This window comes from Leptonychotes weddellii, chromosome 10, assembly GCF_054177405.1.
Source record: "Leptonychotes weddellii isolate Sample4059 chromosome 10, ASM5417740v2, whole genome shotgun sequence".
NCBI lineage: Eukaryota > Metazoa > Chordata > Mammalia > Carnivora > Phocidae > Leptonychotes > Leptonychotes weddellii.
In genome coordinates, this window is record NC_138378.1 from 75,717,963 (window position 1) to 75,742,236 (window position 24,274).

Sequence of the window (24,274 nt, forward strand, 5' to 3'; positions counted from 1 at the left end):
CGCGATAGGCTCCATGCCCCGCGTGGAGGTCAACGCAGGGCTGAGCTGAGATCAAGAGTTGGACACTCAACTGACTGAGCCACCCAGGCCTTCCTGTTTATTATTTATGTCATCATAGACTCAAGTTATGTGCAAACCCTTACCCCAGGCACCAAGCCCTCTGCCATGTGTCCACAACCTACTTTTCCTAGCTGCTCTCCAGGGCTCCCCCCTTGATGCTCCGTTCCCAGGAGAGCCGTTCACCCCCCTGCAGCCCAGGCTCCCCCTTCACGCATTTGCACCTGCAACCACCTCACACGCACACAGCATTGGTCTCCGGTCTCACTCCCGGATGAGAGCCACCCCTTGGTTCCTTCCTCCATGAGGGTCTGTGCTTACAAAGTCACAGACCCCCCCACCCCCCGGCTGGGCCCACCCCAGGGCTCACATTCCTTCGGGGACAGGCTCCCTTCACTCAGAACAGAGGAGCAAGCACCTCTGCAGCTGGGCCACAGGTCACCCCCGTTCCTGTTCACGTAGGACAGGGCTCAGCTGCCTGCCGTGTGTGGGCAAGGGTAGAGAGGGGGCAACCCAGGTGTTGCCCTGAAATTCTGGCCTGGCACCCAACTCCCCATCCCCTGTCCGCCTCCCCACCCTCCCTCCTTCAGCTGAGCGTGTGCCTCGGATCTGAAGGACCTGGAGAAAATAGGTCACAGGGAGGTGCTACCTGGGTTGTCCCCTCAGAGGAGGGTTTGGCCTAGGAGTGAAGCCACATTTGTTAGGAGCTGAAAACCAAACTTGAGAAAGGAACCTGGGAGGCACAAGGAGACCATCTCCCTCTGCAGTGTTCTCCTACCTCCTTCTCTGCTCCTCCCTCCTCCACGGCCGGGCCTCTCCAGGCCTCACTTGCCCTGAAGAAGACTTCGTTTGTACTGACCTAGCACCACACACCGCCCCCCATGCACTGAGCCTGCTGGAGCGGATTCCTGTTAATAGGCTTGGCTGCCCAGGGATGGGCTGCGGTAATCATGAGGATGAGGGGCTGCGCCTGGGCCTCAGTTCCCAGGAGAATCGCAGCTAAAATCAGAGAGGGGAGCAAGGGCCCCTGGCTCAGAACAGCTGCTGGAGGGCCAGCCTCAAGTCCCCAGAGGCTTCTGAGGCGGAGGACTCAACCGTGCCTCTGGCTCCTGCCCAGCTAGTTGTCTCTCCCTTGGGGATATTCAGGTGGAAACTTCCAGAAGAGGCTCATCCCACCCTCATGAAAGGAAGATGTCCCCTCCCACCTCCCATCAAAAGCTCTTGAGGCTTTGCACCCTCAGTCTCCCTTTTTGGCTGAGTGTTTCCAGATACTCAGCCCAGCTGAGTTCCTTTTTGGCTGAGTGTTTCCAGATACTCAGCCCGGCTGAGTTCCAAACAGAGAGGCAGGAACTTAGAAGCAGATATGAGGAAGACCCCTAAAAAAACAAACATCCCATTCCCAGATCTGGGAATGTCCTCCCCACTCCATCCTGTCTCTCTAATCTCAGGCCCCACGTCACTCCAGGAAGAAACTGTCTTTGAGATACCAGAGCCCCCACGGCTACCTCCACCTCTGTCCTCCAGACACCCTTGGGCTGCCCCATGCAGGTCAATGCTTGTCCCCTGCCCTGTTGTCTCTGTCTCCCAGGTGGCTGTATGAACTACTTGCCAGGCAGGTACTTTCCCACTTGTTTACAATAACCGTAATTTTCCAATCCCCAATCAGTATCTCACAAATAACGTTAGGGTCACTCTTGGGTAGAAGAGGAAATCTGGATGCGAAAATACTGTAGTTTGAAATGATTAGAAGAATTATGGAAGAAATAAGTAAAAATATTTGAAATTGAGGCTATCTTAGAAAATCCAAGACAGATACAGGCACTGCGTATATATTCTCTTACATCTCCAGGCTAATCACTCACAGAGCACTTGGATCTTCCATCTCTTTGACATTTTCTCCCTGTTTTACCCAGCCGCTCACATCCATTCCATTCATCCCTAATCAACACATTACATGGTTTTTCCATGAGTCAATTTTTATTGGTTTTTGAAGTAATGAATTATTGGCATAAGGCTCAATGAGTTTCAAAGCAAATGACAGAAGGAAATTACATCATACAGGGAGGTGGGAAGACCCAACAGGGAAGACTCCCAGAGCAGCTCTGACCCTCACCTGCAAGAGTGGGTCTTGCTTGTGAGGACCCTGCAGCCAGGACCCAGCCCAACTGAGAAGGACTGCATGGAGCTGGAGGTGACTGAGCCACATCTCAGGGGATCTGAAGAGGTACCTCAGTCCTCTCTGAGAGACAGTGGACTATTTCTAGCCTTCTCGGAACCTTCCAGCCTTAAATCTTTGCCACCAATAGCAGCTTGACCACCCATGAGGACTCTCCCTTCCTCTGAGATAGCCAGCCTACTCTCCCTCACCTGTGCCTTTTCAGATGGAAGCCTCCCCAACCAGGGACAGATGAAGGCCCCTGAAGATGGAGGAGGAGGGAGAGGAGGAGGCAAGAGTTGGTTCCAGAGAGGTGGCAAAACCCAGTGACCCCTGAGGGTATTTGCCCTTCCCCTCCACTATGGTAGGTCTTCCCACCAATGTTTGGGGGGTAAAGAAAAGGGGGCTTCTCAATAGGAGAGCTCCTGACCCCCCTCCCCCGAGGAGGGCTCCTCCTCTATGAGCTCCAGGTCGAACTCATCTTCCAGGGACCCTCCAACAGGCAGGAGGCGGAACTTCTTCCCCTTCAGGGTGCACGTGCGATGCTCGAAGTCCAGGACGGCATTGTGGTCCTGGAGCACGTCGGTACCAATGATGGCTTCTTCAGCGCTGGCGTTGGCCACGAGGAACTCTGCCTTCAGCTTCAGCTTCCCCAGGGACACCACTGTATCCCAGATGCCCAGGATCTTCATTTCAGCCCCATTGGCCACTTTTACCATGTTCTCAAAGGGCCGCAGGGTGTCCAAGTCACCATCCGTGACCTCCTCCCACAAGCCAGGGTGGACCACAGAGACCTGGGCCCCGGAGTCCACCAGGAACCTCACGGGCACTTTGCCAATTTTCCCCTTGAGGTAGTAGCCCTTACCCATGCTGTTGGCAAAGACGATCTCCTTGGGCAGGTGGCTGGGGGCGGCCTCGGGCCCCCCAAAGGCCTGCAGGAGGGTCTCTCTCACAGCCCCATAGTCTTCCTGGTCCTTGGGGCTGAGTCCACTGTAGAGCTCCAGGGCATCTCCCCTGAGGGACTCTTTCAGGAACCTTAGTTTGGTGGCATGGTCCCAGTGGTTGAGATCGTTGATGACTTCGAAGCGGTGCAGCCAGAGGTATGGGGCTACATTGGTCCCATCAAAGGGCTCCGGGATCAAGGCACGCTCCTGACGGCCTTCCTGGCTCCTGGCTCCACTCCCCGCCATCCCTCTGCCCTCCTCTGGAACTGCAGCAGCAACCCACGCCAAGTAGAGCAAACCACAGAGCAGTGTGGGCGCAATCACCCTGGAGAACAAGGCCTCTCTGAGCAGTGTTGTTTGCTGCCCGTCTGGGGCAGGTGGAAGGGGCCTGGCACAGGTTGTCTGACTGACTGCTGGGCACGGAGACAGGCAGCTGCTATGGCCTGCTCACTCTGCAGAGCCTTTTTGATGCCTAGCCTAGGCCCCCAGGGCTCCCCATTCTCCTTTGTTCTGGAAGCCCCGCCCTTGCTCAGCCCGCCCTTGCTCAGCCCGCCCTCCTGCCAGCATCCTGCCCAACGAGCAGGATCAGTGCCTCACCCTTCTGCATCCATCCCTGGGACTGGTACAGGCCAGCCCACAGTGCAAGAAAGTCCAGCCCCAGTCAGAGGGGACCCACTCAGGTACCCTCCCCAGAGGGTTTAGCTTGTGTCCGAGAATAACAGATGAGGACACAGAGTATGTTATGACATCCAGGTGTCTGTCATCAGCTGGAGAAGGAAGGGGGAGGCAAGGACCAAAGGCCCATCAGCTTCTAGCCTGGGGAAGCCCCTTTGCCCTCAACCCCCAGTGACCACTTTGAGTGGCTAAAGAAAAGGAGCATACATTCACTACGCTCTTACTATGTGCAAGGCCTGGGGTAGGTGTTTCTCATACATTCTAAACCAAGTATGGAATCCCATAAGATTCTCTAGAGGGAAAGACAGAGGATAGTCCCAGAATCAAGAATGCACAGAAATTAAGTGAGGGGACACACACACACACACACACACACACAAGCATTTACCATGAACTCGACTGCTACAGTCATTTTTCCCTCGTTGATCACATCTGATTCAGAGTCAGCACTTGGAGGGGAGGGGAAGGGGGCAGACCTAGGCCAGAGCACCCTCATTAAGGCCCTGAAGTGGGTTGGTGCCAACACTGAACTTCTGGGAGCGTACGTCAGGATCCAGATGGGCTCCAGCTCCAGCACTGGGCGGGCCCCAACCTCTGAGCCACCGATGTCATCTCCTCCCCTCCTGTTCCCTCTCACCCTCCAGGAACCTTCCAAGAGCCCCTTCCTCAAGCTCCGCGGCCCTCCCCCCCCCTCCCTCATTCTGTGCTCATTCATGGAAAGAGCAGCCAAGGAATCTCACTCCCTTATGTTCTGAGAAGGGGAAATGTCCGCCATGTTGGCAAAGCCAGTGGTGAGGTTCTGGAAGGCTTTGGATGGAGGAAGTTGGCTGTGTGACCTCCGGCTGGGGAGTGCAGGCTGCCTTGGGCCACCCCATGGATTCCCAGAAGGCGGATCTGTGAGACCCAGGGTTGGACCCTGACTTGGGCCTGTGTAGAGAGACTGGGGCTGTTGGGGGGACCCACTTTCATCACCTCCTTCAAATGTCATCCCCTCTATGGAGCCTTCTCCTCTGCATCTCACACACGAGCCCACTCCCGGCTGAGCACGTGTTGCAGTGTGGTGTGCTGGTTCATTCATAACTCTGTCTCCTGCAATGAACCAGAGTGTGAGGTTCACACAAACCAGACACATGTGACTGTCTCCAGCCCCCACAGAAACTTACTCTCGGGTCAGCAGGTGTTCCCTGCCGGGCTCCAGACCTGTCTGAGTGCTGTCACCAAGCAAGAGGGATTAAGACAAGAGAGGAGCAGGAACGGTGCCACACCTGTGGCTGGGGGCTGTTTTTCCTGGCCCAGAGCCTGTTTCTCATCGGTTCCCTGTACCACTCATCCCCCAGTGCCTGGCTGACTCCCAGAGGACCCTGGCCCCAGTCCTGCCTCTGGACGTAACCAGGGTCCCTGGCTATACCGGAAGATCCTTAGTCCCTGCTGCTGTCTTCAGCCCCTTCCACCTGACACAGTGAGCTAGCAGAGAGGCAGCTGGGTCAACACCTCTCATCACAGCTGCCTGGCTAAGGTGGGGCCCTCGTGTCATTCCAGAAGCCCAGAGGAGGGGGAAATGGAGTCACTGGGAAGGTGTCAAGTGCAGGTGGGTCTCCAAGAAGATTGCACCATGAAAAACCTGCACGCAGAGAAATGGTCTGGCCACCCACAAGACCAGGAAGCCCCATCTGCCAGTGAACTTTGTGGACAGCCTCCCAACTCCTGGGATGGGCGCTGTGTCGTCCTGTGGTCCAGGGAACTGACCTAGTAGTGGCTCACCTGGCGCACCTGGTCTCCTGGAAGTGGGAGTGTGTGAGGAGGCTGCGTGTGACGGAGGCATGTGAGAGGCAAGGTGGCTTGTCACCTGGCAGACTGCTAGATGCTCCAAACTGGGGCTTGTCAAACCATCGGGCAGATATTGAGTCATACCTCCCCATTGCTCCGGACTAGAGATAGGTCGTCCCTGAGACTTGGGCTGTGGCACTTGCTTGGGTTTGGTGTCCCCTTTGGCAAAGCCATTTCACATCCACCACCTCCGCGGCACCACGGAAACCCACGAGGCCGAACAGCCGGCCTTCCTCCAGACCTGCAGCACAAGGGGTGTGAAGGGCGACGGCTGGCCTCAAGCCCAGGCTCACACGCTGTCCAACACAAGGGTAACGGCATTTTGCAAATACAGGCAGGGAAGTGGGAGTCGGGCTCAGGGAGACATGCGGGTGGGTCCTGGGGGCTTGTGTGGTTGATGGCCTCTGGTGGGGACGGTGAGCTAATGGGCAGTGAGAGCTGGTTGTTAAATGTTCAAGAGTTCTGTAAGTCAGTTCTTAAACCAGCTGGTAGCTTGAAATTGGACCTGGTGGCAGTATTGACACCGCAGACATTAGCAAATTCTTAACCAGGACTTTTTTTTTTCCTGGAAAGCCAGCTGGTCATCCCACCCCTGCATGGGGGCCTCGGTCATGCCCTCTCTCTGGGGCAGGCCAAGCCCCGTGGCCAGTGATTAACAAATTTATCGAAATCTCCACTCCTGCCCACTCACGTGGGCCTAAATCCCCTTTCTTGCCCACCTTGCCCTTGACATTTGCCCAAACAACCTTTACACTTCTGGGTCCTTTGGCCAGAGGCAGGGGACCCTCCTCAGAGGCCCGGCAGGCGTTCTGCTCGTACAGACCCATCTGGACCCCCAGACCGAAGCACACGGGGCCCTCACAGTCACTAGGAGAGCGGGAAGGCCTTGAGTTTAGGGACCGGTCTCTGGCTAGGATCAGGAACATGATGAAATAACTTCTCACGTTCCCTTAACCCTTGGGAGAAGCCATACCTGGAACACCCCAGAACCACTGAGGGACCTTGGAATTGCTATGCTAATCTACGATGATGAGCTAAACCAACTGGGGCAGGCCAGGTGCCACAGCCTCCTCCCAGAACCTAGGAAATCATGGTTAATTATTGACAAGTATAGGTATTGGGGCGGGAACACCCTCTTTATTATCCATCAGCATCTCCTGAGTGTGCTCTGAAGCAGGCACACCACACTCAACTGGAAAGGAGGCAAACCAGGACAATAAACAGGAAGGACTTAGGGAATCCCCACCCTCCACAACCCCTCACTGAGAATCTGGGGCTGCGAGTTCTGCTGGCCCATTGTTGCCCCCTGCTCCCTGGCCCCCTCTGCCGTTTCCCCCCCGGGGCAGTTGTGCTATGCACAAGATCAGTAGAGGGCCCATTAGGGCCTCCAAGAATTGAAGCCCTCGGTGGGCAGTGGGGGCAAGGGGGCCTGGATGTCCTCAGGAGATTGTTTTGAGCAAAGAGCAGAGAGACACACACCTTATGGTGCCTGTGATGAGGTCCCAACTGAAATGTAAGGAGGATGAGGAGATGCACAGGCCACCTGTTACAGCTCCTCTCCAGGTTGCCTCTGGCTAGCACCGCCATCCCCCAAATCAGGGTCACCCTGGGAGCTGGATGGGGAGAGAGCAAAGGGATTCAAGGACTTACCACGGCAGCACAGGTAGGCTGAGGGGAGACCGGAGGTCCACATTCTCCAGCCTGGGCAGGCTCCGTGGGTGTTTAGCATATGACGTCACGTGGGACTCTGCGCTCAGAAAGGCCAACCTGGCTTTGGCGCTGTGCTATCCTGAAATTCCCAATAATTTTGAACGAGGGGTCCCATGCTTTCATTCTGACCCAGGCCCTATAAAGTACATAGCTGGTGTTGTCTCCACCTGATTTGATGGGGACTTCTCTTCCACATCCCCATCCCCATCCACACACGCACATACCCCCTCACACCGCACTCATATAGGCTGTCCTCCCTGCACACTGCACACACCTCCTGTACGTGTAAACCCCATGCCACCCATGCAAACACAGTCACACTACGGTTCTCAGTTCAAAACGGCTATGAAATTGTGTAACTTGCATATAGAATTCAGCTCCCACCTTTCATTTCCCAGATGTATTTGCACACACATTTACACTGAGTATTAAAATCAGATTTATTGGAGGCACCTGCTGTTTATTAGCCTCTGGGCACACTTGTTGGCTCAGAGAACTAGGCAGGTCCCCATCACCATGGCTTACAAGCTAATGAAAACAGGATACAGATGTTTAACAGCCTGTTTTGAAGAGTTTAAGACGGACATGTATACGCAGACTGACCATGTGAAGCAATCCCAGTCACAGCCACGCTGCTCTGAAAGTGGGTCATTCTGCCCTCAGCCTCCCCTCGACTGTGTGGGGCCAAGGACACGGGGGCCTCCCCTCCTCCCCTCTCTGGGCACTCGCCACCATGAGCAAGGCCCTCACTGCCGGCCCCCCTCCCGTGCTGAGGCCCCGGTCCTGGGGCTGGTGCGGGTTGACGGCACCGCTCCTAGGGGCAGGAGCCACAGCTGCTTCTGACATTCTGCTTCATGGGGCCTGGCATCGGGTCTTCAAGCTGAAAAGAAGGGCAAAGAGGTGAATTCTGCACAAAAATCTAATTAGGGATTCAGATCAGAGACCAAGGTGGGGCTGGTGGGCTCTGACCAAAGCAACACATGTGGGGAAACCCAAGGCACCAGCAGGTTCCCTATTCTCAAACCACCAAGCCTCAGACTACCAGCACCGCTGTTCCCAAGCAGGAAGTACCCAGGCCTCACAACAGTCATGGCTAAAGGCACTTAGCAGAGAGAGCTTTTCCTTAACTGGTCCTCCTTCTTGGTCCCTGCCACTGCCCTGACCAAACAGGCACTTCTGCCCGTGGGGCCCTTGCCCAGTTCTCCAGAACCTCTCTTTGCCCATTTGGATTGCCCTCACCCTCCCTTACCATCAGTTCAGAACCCTTCTACCAGAAAACCGCCCAGCACAGCCCACCAGCTGAACCCACTCTGTCAGCCGGCAGCAAGATGCCTGGTGCCAATGGGGGCCCTGGAGGGTCCCAAAGGGTCCTGGAGGTGTTTCCAGAACAGTGATCTCAGGCCTCAGTGCTATTGCCAGTCCTCCAGGCCTGGGGTCAGGGCCATGGCCAAGAGTCAGAACACATTACTGACTGACTTCCTACAAGTCCAATAGGCCGAAAGTGGTTCTTTCCCTATGTTTATCTTTCAATCAAATATGAATATCACTTAAGGTGTTCTGAAGGCCTCCCTTCTCCCCTCCCCACAGCCTGCCCTCCAATTGGGTTCCCACCTTCTTCCCAAGCCCTGATGCCCCCACCCTAGACCAAGCCCTCATCTCTTCTTGCTCTGATTTCTGCCACCCTCCCTCTGAGCCCAGGGGTTCTGCCTGGCCAGAGGGGCCCGGCAGACCCCCTCCTCCTCTCCCATCTCCATGGTCTCCTTCACTTAGTTGAGGGTGGGAGTGGGACTTGTAAGAGAGTCTCAACAGCTCTGGGGACACTGACCCACTTGTGGCAAACACCCCTGAAATTTATGAAACATTCAGGCAATCAAAATATACAGATTGGGTATTCTCCAAATACAAGTGGGCTTCTAATGACACCAGGAAACTTGGCTTAGAGCTAGACACATGGAGACTTTGGCCCAACTTAAAATACCTCAAAGGCAGCTTTGAACTGATCCTGAAATAGTTTTAATTGCTGCTAATGATAACTGGTATTGTGAGCAATGCAAACATATAAAATAGCCTCAGAGCAGGGAGCTCCTTCTTGTGAATCCACTGCCAACTTAGATTTGCTCCTAACTTACAGAAGACGGAGACAAAGCGGGGGCACCTTCCCTCTGGCATGTCAAAGTGGTGTCATTTCTTTGCCATCTGGAAGAAGTGGGGGGAGGCGGGAAAGGGAAGGAGGAAAAACAGCAGAGCCCTGACATGTACAGAAATCCCCAAGTTACTGGGAGTAGCAGTAACAAACATTTACTGAGCATCCACTGTGTGCCAGACACCATGCTGCCGGCTGTAAATTAGTGTAAGGCAAGTCTGCAGCATAAATGGGAATGGGCAATGCCAGATAAGTGGGTTGATTCAATTCCATACATATTTCTTGAGGCCAACTGTGCCTCACATTGAGATGAATCAGCGGCGCCCTACCCTCACACAGTGCTCAGGTGAGTTGGGGAGACAGGCTCAGACACAGATGCCCTGAATCCAGAGATGAGTGTGGAAGGTGGGCAAGACAGTGGTCCAAGGAGCACTGGGCAACTCATCCCACGGAAATCAACCTATATTACTCAAGAAAAACAAAAATGAAAGGAATGTTAAGGGGAAACCTGCATTGGCACTGAAACCAAAGAATGAGGGCACCCACAAACCACAGACTTGAATCAGTTGTGGTTGCTCTCTGCAGTCTCTGTGGAGGGCTTTGGGGGTGAGGGCCCTGGGACTGAGCCAGTTCATATGGACACACCAGACAGGAAGGTTTGGGGGGATGGAGTTATTTTCTGGATAAAAAAATCCAGTTAAAAATATGTACATAAAAGCACAGAAAAAAGACTGGAAGGAAATACACCAAAACAGTGATAGTACTTATTTTGGGGTGGTAGGATCATGAATGATCTTAATTTTCTTCCATATACATTCTGAGAGTATATTCTCTAATAAGAAAAAAATTATTTAAAAATAAAGAAACTTGTTCTTACAATTTCTGTAAGCTTAAAATTATTTCCAAATAAAGTTTTCAACCAGGGATATGTGGGAAATCTCTCTATACCTTTTGCTCAATGTTGCTGTGAACCTAAAACTTCGCTAAAAAATAAAATAAAATCTGTTTTTTTAAAAGATTTTATTTATTTATTTGACAGAGAGACAAAGCGAGAGAGGGAGCACAAGCAGGGGGAGTGGGAGAGGGAGAAGCCGACTCCCCACTGAGCAGGGAGCTCGATTCCAGGACCCTGGGATCATGACCTGAGCCGAAGGCAGACACTTAACAACTGAGCCACCCAGGCACCCCCAAAATAAAATCTACTAAATTATTTTTGTAAAGTTTTTAAAAAGGTACTTACAGGGGGAAGTCATACAATAACATTGACAATCATAATAATCACTGAAGGTTAATGATAGGTACAAGAGGGTTCATTTCAGTTTCCCACAACTTTTGGGTGTGTTTGAAAATTTTCCATAGTAAAAAGTAAAATAAGTAAACTAAAGCTCTGTGCCAAGACCCTCTCCAGCCTGGTCTGCCCAGTTCTAGGCCCAAAGCCTGGGCAGTCTAGATGTCACCCAGTCCTGGGCACTGCAACCACTGGTCCCCCGGGACAGGCAGTCTCAGCTGTGTCTCAGTGTCCCTGCTCGGCATCCTCTCCCAGGCCCCCCCGAAGAGATTCTCAGCTAACTCTTGCCAACAGGACTGACCTGCACACTGGGCCCCAGGCTCTGGGCTCAGCACACAACCCTGCTCCTCCTCAGTCCCGGCCCCATCCTCATGGTAGCAACACCAGCCTTGCCCCTGATGCGCCAGAGGCGTGCACCTTCCTGCCTGGCTGCGCGCCCCCCCGCCCCGACCAACTGTTTGTTGCAGGTGTCCCTGTCCTATACTTTTTTTTTTGTCATGGGTTCCCCTTCCTCAGCCAAGTCAACATGCACCAGTCTCTCATGTCTTAAAAAATAAATCCCTCACATGGTCCAGCACCCCCCTTGGTCAATGACTCCTTCTCTCCTTCCTTGCCATTGCCTAGAAGGGCTGAAGTCCAGCCTGCATCCTCTGGCCAGGCCAGTGTCCCGGGATGAGGGCCTGGAGGAAGGAGCCCACCTTTCTGATTTGCACAAAGGTGCAGCCCTGCTTCCTGCCTGCCTCACTGTGTCACCCCACTCACCCCCAAAGCCCCTGGCTCCTGCCCCCCGGCCCCCCACTGCACCCCGGCCCAGCATGTCAGTGGCCTCCCAGTGGCCACATCCCATGGCTCCTTCAAGGAATTTGATTTTCTGAAGCATCTGTATCACTGCTTTTCCTCCTAAGTCTTTTCTGTCCCATTGGCTCCCGGGACCCAAGTTTCTGGATCTTGTGCCTCCAAGACCACTCTCCTCAGTCTCCTATGGGCTCCTTTCTCCCCTCGATAGCGCCCTCTCTCTCACTCTGCACTCTCCCCAGACTGTACCCCGGGCCTAACCTCTCTGCTTTGCTCCCGCTGCCCACCGCCACATCCACCTACAGCTGCCGCTTCCATTTGGTTCTAAGTTTTGTGGGTTTTTTTAGTAATCTCTACATGCAACATGGGGCTCAAACTCATGACCCCAAGATCAAGAGCCACATGCTCTATCACCTGAGCCAGCCAGGCGCCCCTTTCAACAGTGAATTCGTTATATCTTCTCCCCAGGCCCTTGTGGCCCCCTGTGTTCTTTTTCTGGGTAAAAGGTACCACCACCCAGCCAGTTTCCTGAGTCAGCCACAGCGGGGGCACCCTCACCTCCTCCCTCTTCTCAGAGCCCAATCCCATCGTGGACGGGTGGCCACAGCCGGCCGGCTCCTCCTCCCGAGTCCTCCTGCCCCTGCACCCCCACTGCCTTCCTTCACAGGCCCCACCACTGCAATGATGGTGCTGCAGATCTCCTCCACATTAATCCACTCTCCTCACAGCCACCCGAGTCCTGAGATGTAAGTCCACTCATGTCATCCTTCTGCTCAAAATTCTCCATAGCTACTCATCCCAAGATAAAATCTCAACTCACAACATAGCACATGAAGGCCTCCTCCCTAATTCATGCTCCGCCTACACCAAGTGGCTCATGGTTCCCCAGACATGATGGGCTTGCTTGTGCCTTTTCATAAGCCATTCATCTGACCAGGCAAGCCTTCCCCACAGGCCTGTTCTTCTGGAGAACCCCAACTCTTCCCATCTGAGGCACTGCCACCTCTGGGAAGTCTCCCTTGATTTCCCTGGAAGACTTAGGGGCTCCCCCCTAAGCTCCCATCACAGGGACTATAACCCTTATGCCGCCTGCAAGCTCCCAGTGGCATGACCCAGGCCCTCTTAAAGTTGGAGACACAATCTAGGCATGAAAGTCATGGTCTTTCTGTCTTTGCTCATATTGTTCCCTCTGTTCATCCATAAGCTGGGCGTCCTCCAAACCCTGCTCACCTTCACCCTGCTCTTCCTCAGCGGTCACTCTCTCCTCCAGACTTGGAATATCAGGCATGGCGATTGTCTGTAGCTGCTGAACAGTGGCATTCAAACATTTTTATTTACTGTAAGCATAGAAAGACAAACATTTTTCATCATATGCTAGTACACACCTGCATTATAATACATGAAATATACAAGTAACTGAAACAAAAATGTATTTACTACCTGTAATATCATCTGATACCTTCTAATTCACTTGCCTTTTCTTTTTTTAATGCTGGTAATGACACATTCAATTAAGTTCCACAAACTGGCCCCCACCCACTATTTGAAACCTCTGCTATAGCCAGTGGGGATCACTAAAGGTTTCTAGCAGGGGAGCAATGGGATTAGAAGTGGGGGTTAGAGGGGCACCTGGCTGGCTCAGTTGGTGGAGCATGCGACTCTTAATCTCAGGGTTGTGAGTTTAAGCCCCACATCGGGCATAGAGATTACTTCAAAATAAATAAAATAAAATAAAATAAGGGTGGGTTATAACAGTGCTTCTCAAATATTCTAAGGGGAAGGACCAATTTTGTAAGTTCCCAATCTGTCATGTACTTTATTTTTTAAAAATACAATAAAATGAATTATTAGAAAATAAAGTAACAAAGATATTTTAAAAAATGCAAGCCCCAATTCATTATTATTAACTTCCAGTAGACACTGTGGAGTGGCGCAGCAAGAATGTGATGGGAGGCAGACACCAGCCTGAGGCTACAGGCTGGGGAGGCTTTCCCAGAACTTTGATGCCCATAAGCCCTTGACATGCGGCCACACCTACCCTGCCCACCTCTGCCCTGAAGAGATTCCTATTTGCATAGTCTGAGGGGCTCTGCCAAGGAGAGAAGAGCCACAGTGCAGGCTCCTGTCTTGTCAACAGAGCCTGGTGCCTGAGTTCGCATCCTGACTCAGCCACTAACTGGCTGTGGGCTCTGGATAAGGACTTAACCTCTCGCAGCCTTGGTTTCCTCTAGGATTGTCCTGGGAGATAATACAGCAATCCTCATGGCAGTGCTTGGCCCGTGGCCGGAATCTGGTTCACACCGCATCTTGTCGCCCTCACGGTTACAGTTCTGTTGCTGTGGTCTCTGCTGGCTTCCTGAGTCAGCCTCATCCTCCCAGGCCCCTCCTCTGTGTCTCTCACTGCCCACTTGGGCCAAACCTTCACCCCGTCTGCCTCTCACTTCAGGACACAGCTTGAACCCTCCTTGGCAGAGGAAATAGTGGGGCCCAGCTGCTTCCCACCCCAGGCTCTCTTCACTTCTACATCCTTTCTCAGAACTCTCCCTCCAGCCCAATCCCTCCACCTGAGCCTCACTTACCCACCCCTAGTCCCTCCACTGATGGAAGCTTCTTTCCATCGGTGATTCCCTCCCTCTTCTGGGAATCTTTCCAAAGAGTTCAATCTGGTCTCTGGTCACTCCTCAGCCTAAGGCAATCTGCCCAATGGTGTGCTGGTAAATACATAACAACAGGCACTCTGGAGAAAAAATGTAATCACATATGAGTTCATTTTAAACTTTACTGACATAAAGGATGTTTAGCAATTCACAAGTAGCAATAAAATATACAGTAGTCTTGGGTGCCTGGGTGGCTCAGCCATTAAGCGTCTGCCTTCGGCTCAGGTCATGATCCCAGGGTCCTGGGATCGAGCCCCATGTCGGGCTCCCTGCTCAGTGAGAAGCCTGCTTCTCCCTCTCCCACTCCCCCTGCTTGTGTTCCTTCTCTCGCTTTGTCTCTCTGTCAAATAAATAAATAAAATTAAATATACAGTAGTCTATCCTGTAAATTGCATATAGCAAATTGAGTCTTACAGAAAGCTTTCATTGATTTTTACCAATCTGCTAAATCCATAACTAACCTATAATTATACTTGACAAATGAGTGTAGTTCTAACGTGAATATTGGTTGATATTTTTGCTTATGCCGACTAATAAGAAAAAGTGAAACAGCGAAGATACGTGTTGCAACTTCACTCCTTTGTCAATGGTGTAAGCAACTTCTTTACTGAATCCTGTAATACTTTTTGAATACTGGAAGAACATCTGCTCAATTTCTCTGTACCATTCACAACATCATGGCTATAGGCACAAGATATATGAAAGTTCAAAGTGCATTATTAACATTTTCTCCATAATTTTCCTATGTCAAGGTAGTCAACAAAGCAATAAATCAGGCCCCAATGTGTGGTGTTTGTCAATTTCCTTGGTGCAAATATTCCCACTATGGCTGATTTCAAGCTACCAATGTGATGCCACTGAATGTGGAATTAGGAAGAAAAGCACAGTAAAACAACATCATATAGTATTTCCAGAGACATAACAGATGTAAATAATCTTAAAGCCATAAACAATAAAATATTCTGAAATTCTTAGAAGTGATGATTTGAGTACCTTTGTTTTTAATATAATTTACTTAATTGTAATTTTATGTAATTTAATTTTTTCTCCACCCCCTAATTTAATTTTTTTAGTAATAGGCAGGTTTAATTATTGTCTCGCAAAACTCCTGAATATTTAACATCAGCTCTTGGGAGCTAGTATCATCTGAGCACACCTGGATCTGACCCCATCCCCCCAGGTCTGCCTTGAACAGGGACCTCAAAAAGCTCTCCAAACCTGATGGCCCCTCCCAATGTACATTTTTCAGGTCTTATAAGCAAAATTGAACTCATTTTCTTGCTCTCAAATCTGCTCCTCTCCAGGCTGACATCTTGGGGAATGGCTTCACCAGCCACACAGGAACCCAAGCCAGAAACCACAATGTCACCAGCCCACAAACCCCACACCTCCTCTGGCTGCAGGTCACAGTCATCTAAAGCCCACCCAAGTCCGCCCTTGCTCTTTATCGCCTGGCCTGCTCAGGCTCACACCCCCATTGCCTTCTTCCCAGTCCCCTACAGCCTGACACTGCCCATTCCTGCCCACTTTCCTCATGGCATCAAAAGCACTCTCTATGTCCTGCCCTGTTCTGTACCGGGCAAAGTCCAGACTAGTCAGTGTTCCTTGTTGTGTCTCTCCAGATCCATCTCTGGCATATCCTGCACACTCAACTTCTGCTTCAGCTACAGAACTAGCGGTAGTTGCCTTAACACATCCCATTCTCCCAAACCTCCATGCCTGGCCCATGCCATTCCCTGTCCCTAAAATTAAAATTCCTACTTCACAAATTCTTAGTCATTCTTTTGGACCGCAAATATTATCTCCCTAATGAGCACCCCAACTCCAAGCAGAATTCATTCGTTTGTTCACTCATGCATTCCTTCAGTACTGATTTTTATTTATTGCTAACTATGTGTCAGATTCTATGCTAGGTACCGAGGATGCAGAAATGAGCTAGGCTCTTGGAAAGCTCTAATAGGGAAAACAGAACTAGGGCAATCAGCCCCCTGACAGACAGAGCTCTGTGGAGGGTGATGGGGAAGAGCAGAAGGGGGATGCCCTTACAAAGTCTCCTGGGGGCTGTAGCCCTTGATCTGAGCTTTGAAGGATGAGTAGGAGTTGGCTAGATGAGGAATGTGGGAGAGTGCTCCAGGAAGATGGTACAAAGGCCCTGAGGCATGAGAATGCAGGTCCCACTACATGTGATTCACTTTAGCTAGCCCTTGGGGGTCAAGAGAAGACCATGAAGGAAGGCAAGACGAGATCTAGAGGGGTTTTAACTGGCACATGGAGGAAGCTTGAAAAATGGTGATTCTGATACTGATGAAGGCAATGGGGAGCAATGGAAGTCTTCCCAGTCTAGAATTACAGGCTTTGGGGCCCCTGGGTGGCTCATTCGATTAAGTGTCCAACTCGATCTCAGCTCGGGTCTTGATCTCAGGGTGGTGAGTTCGAGCCCCGCCTACTTAAAAAAAAAAGAATTACAGGTCTTTCGGCAAGATCGATTTGAGAAATATAATGGAGAGATACAGGGTAAGAATCAAGATGCTGGGTAATGGAACTGGCCCACTGGCTTCTCAGAGTAGCTATGGTAGCAGTTTTCCTTGGAAGCTAGGATGCCTGAACTGAGATCTGAGGAAGGAAAGGGGTGTCCTAGGTGAAGAGAAGGGATGGTGAAGTGGGATCGTGAGTGAGGTTCAGAGAGACCCCATTTACCCACCAAGAGCCCAGCCTGCAAACTCACCTTCCCTTCCTTGTCACACTGTCTTCCCTCAGCTTTTTTAAAGGGACCTTGCTCCCTTTAACAGAGGGCTTTCGACCATTCTGTTCCTCTTCCTGGAGAGCTTCCTGGCCTCCTCCCCCATTCTTGAGGGAATTGGTAAGTTTGGAAAGCACCCAGAATTACCTGAGGAAAAGGATCTGTTTGCAGCAGATACATTTGAATTTGCCAAAAAACTGCCACCAGCTTCACTCACTTAGAAACTGAGGCCAGGTCGTGGTTTTCTCCCTGTGGTCCCATGTCTTCATGGGTAAAATGTGGACCTTGACCTTCACTGCACATTGCACAAAATAAGTGCCCCAAAACTATTTGCTGAATGAACAGCCAGATGAATGTAAGAGCCTGGCCAAGGTTGCATATATAATGTACGCCTGACCTTTCCCCGTGGTCAATGAATTTGTTCTTGATTGGACTGAGCCAGGGTCAATTTCTAGATGGCCTCAGGGCCGCAGGCATATATGTTGGAGACTGCACACCTCAGGGTACAAAGGGTTATACCTGTTCTTGCTCAAAAATTACAGGAAATTGCTAAATGGACCAAAAGAAGAACCAGCATGCTTGCTGCTCTCTGTCTCTCCCCTGGCCCCCAGCTGTTGCCTCATGGAGGGTCAAAACAGGCAAGATAAAATCTGTCCGACTCATAGCTCCAAAAAAACAGGAGTTAGAAATGTGACCCAAGCGTGGTTCTGCCCCACCCAGTGCTGCCTCTCCCCACTGTGTGGCCCAGGGAGGCTCTGACCCAGGACTGGCCACCTCAGGCCTATATCCCTGCCTGTACCAAGTTCCCCAGCCTTCTGTCTTGAGACTCTATTCTGATCTCTCATGAGATCCAAATCTGAGTTCATTTCCAGATAGTGGGCCTGGTTTTCATCTTCTCTAACAAAAAGTCCAGTGTGAGTCAGGGAGGGATGGAAAACCATGATCCTCCAAACCCCTGCTTCTTGGCCCACTGGCTTCTCAGAGGCGTTGCGGTAATACTTTTCCTTAGAAGCCAGGCCCAGCCCCACAGTACCTTGCTCCCTCCAATCTGATCTTGGTGAGGCAGCAGTGTGGATGTGCAGTCTTCATCCCCATCCCAACCCCAGGAGCCAGGAGTCAGCTCCAGAGCCAATGACATTGAGTTGGGAGCCCTCACACAGGCCATGGGACCTGGAGGAGACTATTCTCTCCTATACCACAGAGACCAACCAAGACATATCCCTGGACATAGAACACATCCGTCCTGGAACCTGATACAGGGCCTTTGCCCAGACGTGATTTTAGATCATTATTTGTTGAATGGTCTCCAGAATTATCTGAGTGAATGAATGACTGATATTGACAATGAGTCAGGAGCCTTCAAAACCTGGACACTTCTGGGTTAAAAAAAAAACCCTTATCAGCCTCTTTCTTCTCACCCTGAGACCCCACCTCACCCCACCAGTGAATAGCCATGCAGACCCCCTCTCCCTCCACAGAGTGTCCCAGTCAGTAAGATCACATCTCCTTTCCATATGGCCCTGAGTTAACTCTTCTCCACACTTCATTCCTACTTTCCTCTTTGTCACTGTGCCCTGTCAAAGCACATATGGAGAGCCCTAACCCAGATCAACCTATGTGAAATTGTCTGAGGACAGGAAGTGCTAGAATGCCCCCCATAACACACACACACACTCACTCACTCACTCTGAAGAAGCACAAACTGGGCAAAAATGTAGGAATTCAATTTCACCAAATCATTTTTTTAATTATGGGATTTCCCAGTGTCTCAAAAGAAAATTACAACTCCCAGACAAGCATCTATAAGTAAAAATATAAAGACACTGGCAGCAAGCCCACTGTGGGTGGGAAATCACCAGCAAGGGGAACTCTGCTCCCCTCTAAGAGTTCTATAATTGTTCCAGAGCCATTGTTCCTGCTCCTGCAACCAACCGTACTGTAAGTTGTGTAAGATGCTGTCGAAAGAGCACAGGGCTGAAAGGCAGGAACCTCAAGTTCCAAACCCACAACTGCCCAAGTAGCTGTGTTACCTTAAATGAGCTTGTTAGCATCTCTGGGCTGTCCTGTTTCCATCTGTAAAATGGAAGATGGGCTTTAAATCTTCTTTCTTGGATTTCTAGTATATTCACAGTGCCTGGCCCAGTGTCACCTAGGGAGGGCTTAATAAGTACAAATGAGAAGAAATGGTCCAACATGATTTTTTAAAAGATTTACTTATTTATTTGAGAGAGAGAGAGCATGAGCAGGGGGAGAGGCTGAGAGAGAGAGAGAGAGAAGCAGGCTCTGCACTGAGTGTGGAGCTGGACACGGGGCTTGATTTCACAACCCTGAGATTATGACCTGAGCTGAAAGCAAGAGTCAGACACTTAACCAACTGAGCCACCCAGGCGCCCTGTCCAACATGATTTTTGAGTGAATATAACCCCAAACCTGGCTTAAGATACCATTTCCTAACAAGTTCATCAGGGAAGTTGGATAGAATGCATCTTTGGAAGGTCACAAGGTCTTGGGGTTTTCTCTTTTTCCATAGCCAATTTTTGGCCTATGGGGTAAAAAGAGAGAAGTAGGAGTAACTCTGTGGGGACAGTGGAGGGATTGGTGGGACAGAACAACTGAGGGGGAGGCTTGCTTGTGTCAGTGTGAGCTACACCATTCCAAGTAGTCTTGGACCTGCTACTCTAGGTAATGAGCCTGCATATGGGTTCCTGCCCTTGGGTGGTGAGGACGGTGCCAAGTATCTGCCCAGTGAGTGGATATAAACCCAGACATCATCGCCCCCGTCCCAGCCCAAGAAGGAAGCAGGCTGGGGCACTCTCAGACCACCTTTGCATGAACACAACTAGCCATGTGCCTGTCCCCAGCCCCTGGAGAAAGGAGGACAGCCCTCTGCAGGGTCGGCATGCAGCCAGAGTCCCGGGCCTTACGTCCAAGTAGTAACCCCGGAACTCTGAGGAATGCTTGCTCTCACCCCCAGAGAACTCAAGGGAGGGGGCTCTTGTGCTCCTCCCAACACTCTCTCCATCTCTTCGGGCCCCGGGGAGACTCGTGTACCTGGGAGTTGCTTCAGGGAGGGTTTTCCTAGACTGGTTCTAAGGATGGTCACACAGTCTTCCCAGGACATTTGCCTTCCCTCTGCCTCGCTGAAAACCAGAAAACTAGAAACCCAGTGGGCTACAAAACTCAGCTTCAGAATCAAGCCAGCTCTGTCCCTCACCTACCATCTGGCTGTGGGAAAGCTACTTGGCCTCTGTTCCCTCTTTCATAAAATGAAAGCAGTAGGACCAACCCAACGAACAGTTATATGGATTAAATGAGATCATGCAGAGAGAGCACTGAGGCCAAGCCTGGAGCTAGCTCAAATTTACCATGATGATTACACAGAGCTACAAAAGAAACGTTCACAGACTAGACCAACAATAGGCCTAGGGAAAACTCTGTCAGCAGTGCTGCTAAAGGGGCCGTGGTCAGGTCACGTGACAGTAACTAGGAAAGACCAAGAATGTCAAAATAAAAGAAAACCTCACCCCTTCCCAGAAGTACTGACTCTAGGATGGTGAATGTCCAGGGCTGCTTTAGAGGTTATGGAACCAGCCCCTCACTGCACGGTGGAGGAAACAGGCTCGGAGACAATGTATGACAAGCCTGAGGACACCCCACAGGTTTGTGACAGTATTTGGACAAGAGGACATATCTTCCAATTTCTTCTCGGTGTGGCCAGATTATTTTCTCAGATATTAATCTGTGTTTAGATGGTTGCATTTTTCCTTTGCCTTCTCATTCCAAGAAGGCCTGGGATCTGTCCTCTTTGAGACAGAAGCCACTCCTAGGCCCTTCTCTCCTTTGCATCTGTTTTCCTGAACCCGAGCTCCTTGCAGACTCAGAGGGGTGTCTTGAAGGCCACCCTGGGAGGCAGAAAATGGAAGGGGAGAGGGAAAGGGGACCCTGGGGAGTGGGAAGAGGATCCAGACTAGTGCTCTGCACCTTCAGCGAGCAGTGGGCCATGGAGTTGGGGAGGTAGGGCCCAGGGCACAAAAGCCTCAAGCAGGGCCTGACAGCAGAGTCTGAACCTCACAGGGTACCAGGGCCCATGAGAGAGAGTACAGCCTATAGAAGTGCCCCTTTCCTGGGCAGCACCAGAGGCCTCCTGGATTCTTGGGTGACCCTCATGAGGAGGGGGCCTATAATGACAGCAATAAAGTTTCCTCGCCGTCAGGTAAGACGGGAGTTCAGGGTTGGAACTGAGTTGATCTCAAGAGCATTTCTTGCCCTCCTGGCATGGTAGATTGAGATTCATACTACCCACAGAAGGCACTACTCAGTCCTCTTCATGACAGCATTTCCCATGATGGTATCACCCATCCGTACAGTGCTTTACAAAGTGCTTTGCAACAGTCCATTCAGTCCCTGAGATCCTGACCATTAACCAGATGAAAAATAAAAAGAGACCCCAGAAAATGGACCAGATTTGCTCAAGTTCACACAAGTAGTAAGAGAACCAGGACGAAACCCCCATTCCCCGGACTCCTGGACAGTGCTCTTTACGACATGTCACTGCCTACCCTGTACCACTCTTTGTACACAGCTGGCCTCTGGGTCACTAGGAGAGCTTGCTCTCTGAGAGAGCACACTTCACTGTCACCCAGGTTCCACAGCCCTGGGCAGGCCTCTGCAGGAGAAACAAGGCCTGCAGGAAACATCTGGCGGGCCTCCCCTTCCTGGGTGACACTGCCTTGGTGACTCTGCAGGATGCAGGGATGGCTTTCTAGATGTTTACCTGACACTGGTTGTATGTCAGCTTGAATGGAAGCTGAAGTCTTAGATGTTAACAAAAGCCCCTATAAATGATTGGGAAATCAAAAACAAAAAGTACAAGTGGTTACCAAACAGATGAAAAAAATCTGTAAACCCACTGGCCATGAAGAAATGCTCACCAACTTAAAAAATGGTCAGAAGACATGAAGAGACATTTCTCCAAAGAAGACATACAGACAGCCAACAGACATATGAAAAGGTGCTCACCATCACTCATCATCAGGGAAATGCAAATCAAAACCACAATGAGCTATTACCTCACACCTGTCAGAATGGCTAAAATAAAAAACACAAGAAATAACAACTGTTGTGAGGATGTGGAAAAAAAGGAACCCTCATGCACTGTTAGTGGGAATGCAAATTGGTGCAACAACTGTGGAAAACAGTATGGAGGTTTCTCAAAAAGTTAAAAATAGAACTAGCCTATGATCCAGCAGTCACCCTACTGGGTACTTACCTCAAAAATACAAAAACACTAATTCAAAGGGATACATGCACCCCTATGTTTATAAGCAGCTTTATTTACAGTAGCCAAAGTATGGAAGCAGCCCAAGTGTCCATGGATAGATGAATGGATTAAGAGGTGGTGTGTGTGTGTGTGTGTGTGTGTGTGTGTAAAATATAATGTTATTCAGCTGTAAAAAAGAATGAAATCTTGCAGTTTGCAACAACATGGATGGAGCTAGAGAGTATTATGCTAAGTGAAGTAAGTCAGTCAGAGAAAGACAAGTATCATATGATGTCACTCATATACAGAATTTAAGAAACAAAACAAATGAACAAAGAAAAAAGAGACAAACCAAAAGCCAGAGAACAAACTGAGGAGAGGTGGGTGGGGGGGATGGGTGAAATAGGTGATGGGGATTAAGACAGCACTTGCTGTGATGAGCACTGGGTGATGTACAGAACTGTTGAATCGCCATACTGTACACCTGAAACTAATATAACACTGTATGTTAACTATACTGGAATTAACATTTTTTAATTTTTTAATTAAAAAAAGAAAAAAATCTAGAAAGAACAATATTTAAAAGAGTGACAAACATTGTTTCCAAAACTGTATGTTTATTTCTATAGCTGGCATCATACCATTTAAATGTTCTCATTTATGAAGTGGTTTTAAAACTCTCCTGCGTATATTATCTAATAACATATCCATATACATAAAAAAAGGAAAAATAAATGCCCACTAAATTGATGTTACTGCTGTTGCTGTAATACCTGTTAGGTATTAATATACTATACTATTGATGGGAATATAAATTGACACAACTTTCCTACACACACAGAGACACATCAAAAGCCTTAAAAGTATTCACATGCTTAAATACAACATGGCATCTTGGACTGAATCCTGGATAAAGAACATTAGTAAGAAAATTAATAAAAGCCAAATATAGTCTGGAGCTTAGTTAATAGTAATGTACCAATGTTAATTTATTAGTTTTAGGTAAGATATTAAAGTTAGAGGAAGCTCTGTGAAGGGTACATGGGAACTCTCTGTACTATCTTTGCAACTTTTTGTAAATCTAAAATTATTTCAAAATGAAAAGTTTATTTTCTAAATGTTCACAAGTCTTTTACCCAGAAATTTCATTTCTAAGATTTTACCTCAAAACTTATCACAGATATATGGGGCTCCTGGCTGGCTCAATCAGTAGAGCATGCAACTCTTTTTTTTAAAACATTTATTTGAGAGAGAGAGAGTGCAAGTAGAGGGAGGGCAAGAGGGAGAAGGAGAGAATCTCAAGCAGACTCCCAGCTGAGCGTGGAGCCTGATGTGAGGCTGATCCCATCACCCTGAGATCATGACCTGAGCCAGAACCAAGAGTTGGAGGTTCAACAGACTGAGCCACCCAAGCCCCTCGAGCATGCAACTCTTGATCTCGGGGTCATGAGTTCAAGCGTCATGTTGGGCATACAGCTTACCAAAAAAAAAAAAATTAAAAAAAAAAAAACACCAGCAGATTAAAACAAAACAAAATAAAAAAGAAAGGCCTAGCATATTTTTTTAAAGAATTTATTTATTTATTTATTTGACAGAGAGACACAGCGAGAGAGGGAACACAAGCAGGGGGAGTGGGAGAGGGAGAAGCAGGCTTCCTGCTGAGCAGGGAGCCCGACGCGGGACTCGATCCCAGGACCCTGGGATCATGACCCGAGCCGAAGGCAGACGCTTAATGACTGAGCCCCACCCAGGCATCCCTGTAATGCCTAGCATATTAAAAAAAAAACTTATCAGAGATGTAGATGAACATTTACTTATAAAGATACTGCACCACCTGTGATAATGACAAAAATGTGTAAATTATCTACATGTCCAAGAACAGCACGTTAATTAAATAAGTTATAATGCATCAAATGATGATAGAATGTGGTCAGAAACAATATTATAATATTTGTTGACATGGAAAATGCTTACAATAGAAGGTAAAGTGAAAGAATTAAGACAAACTATATATGTTAAGAAT

The 24,274-nt window shown here is 49.8% G+C and overlaps 1 protein-coding gene across 46 annotated transcripts in view; it reads right to left on the reverse strand.

Annotated features, from left to right (window-relative positions):
• Positions 1-1,881: 1,881 nt before the first annotated feature.
• Positions 1,882-24,274, reverse strand: part of LOC115943569 (retroviral-like aspartic protease 1) — a 109,742-nt gene continuing 87,349 nt past the window's right edge. For 34 of the 46 annotated variants that reach the window (XM_081832137.1, XM_081832135.1, XM_081832119.1 and 31 more), the window contains 5 exons: positions 19,022-19,150; positions 14,174-14,331; positions 12,825-12,931; positions 7,138-7,271; positions 1,882-5,899 (listed from right to left, as the gene is read on the reverse strand). In XM_081832137.1, the coding sequence (XP_081688263.1) occupies positions 2,623-3,402 (780 nt within the window). In that variant the 5' untranslated portion in view covers positions 3,403-5,899; positions 7,138-7,271; positions 12,825-12,931; positions 14,174-14,331; positions 19,022-19,150 and the 3' untranslated portion in view covers positions 1,882-2,622. The remainder of the gene's footprint in view (positions 5,900-7,137; positions 7,272-12,824; positions 12,932-14,173; positions 14,332-19,021; positions 19,151-24,274) is intronic. The other 12 variants (XM_081832132.1, XM_081832124.1, XM_081832120.1 and 9 more) reach the window with 5 other exon arrangements.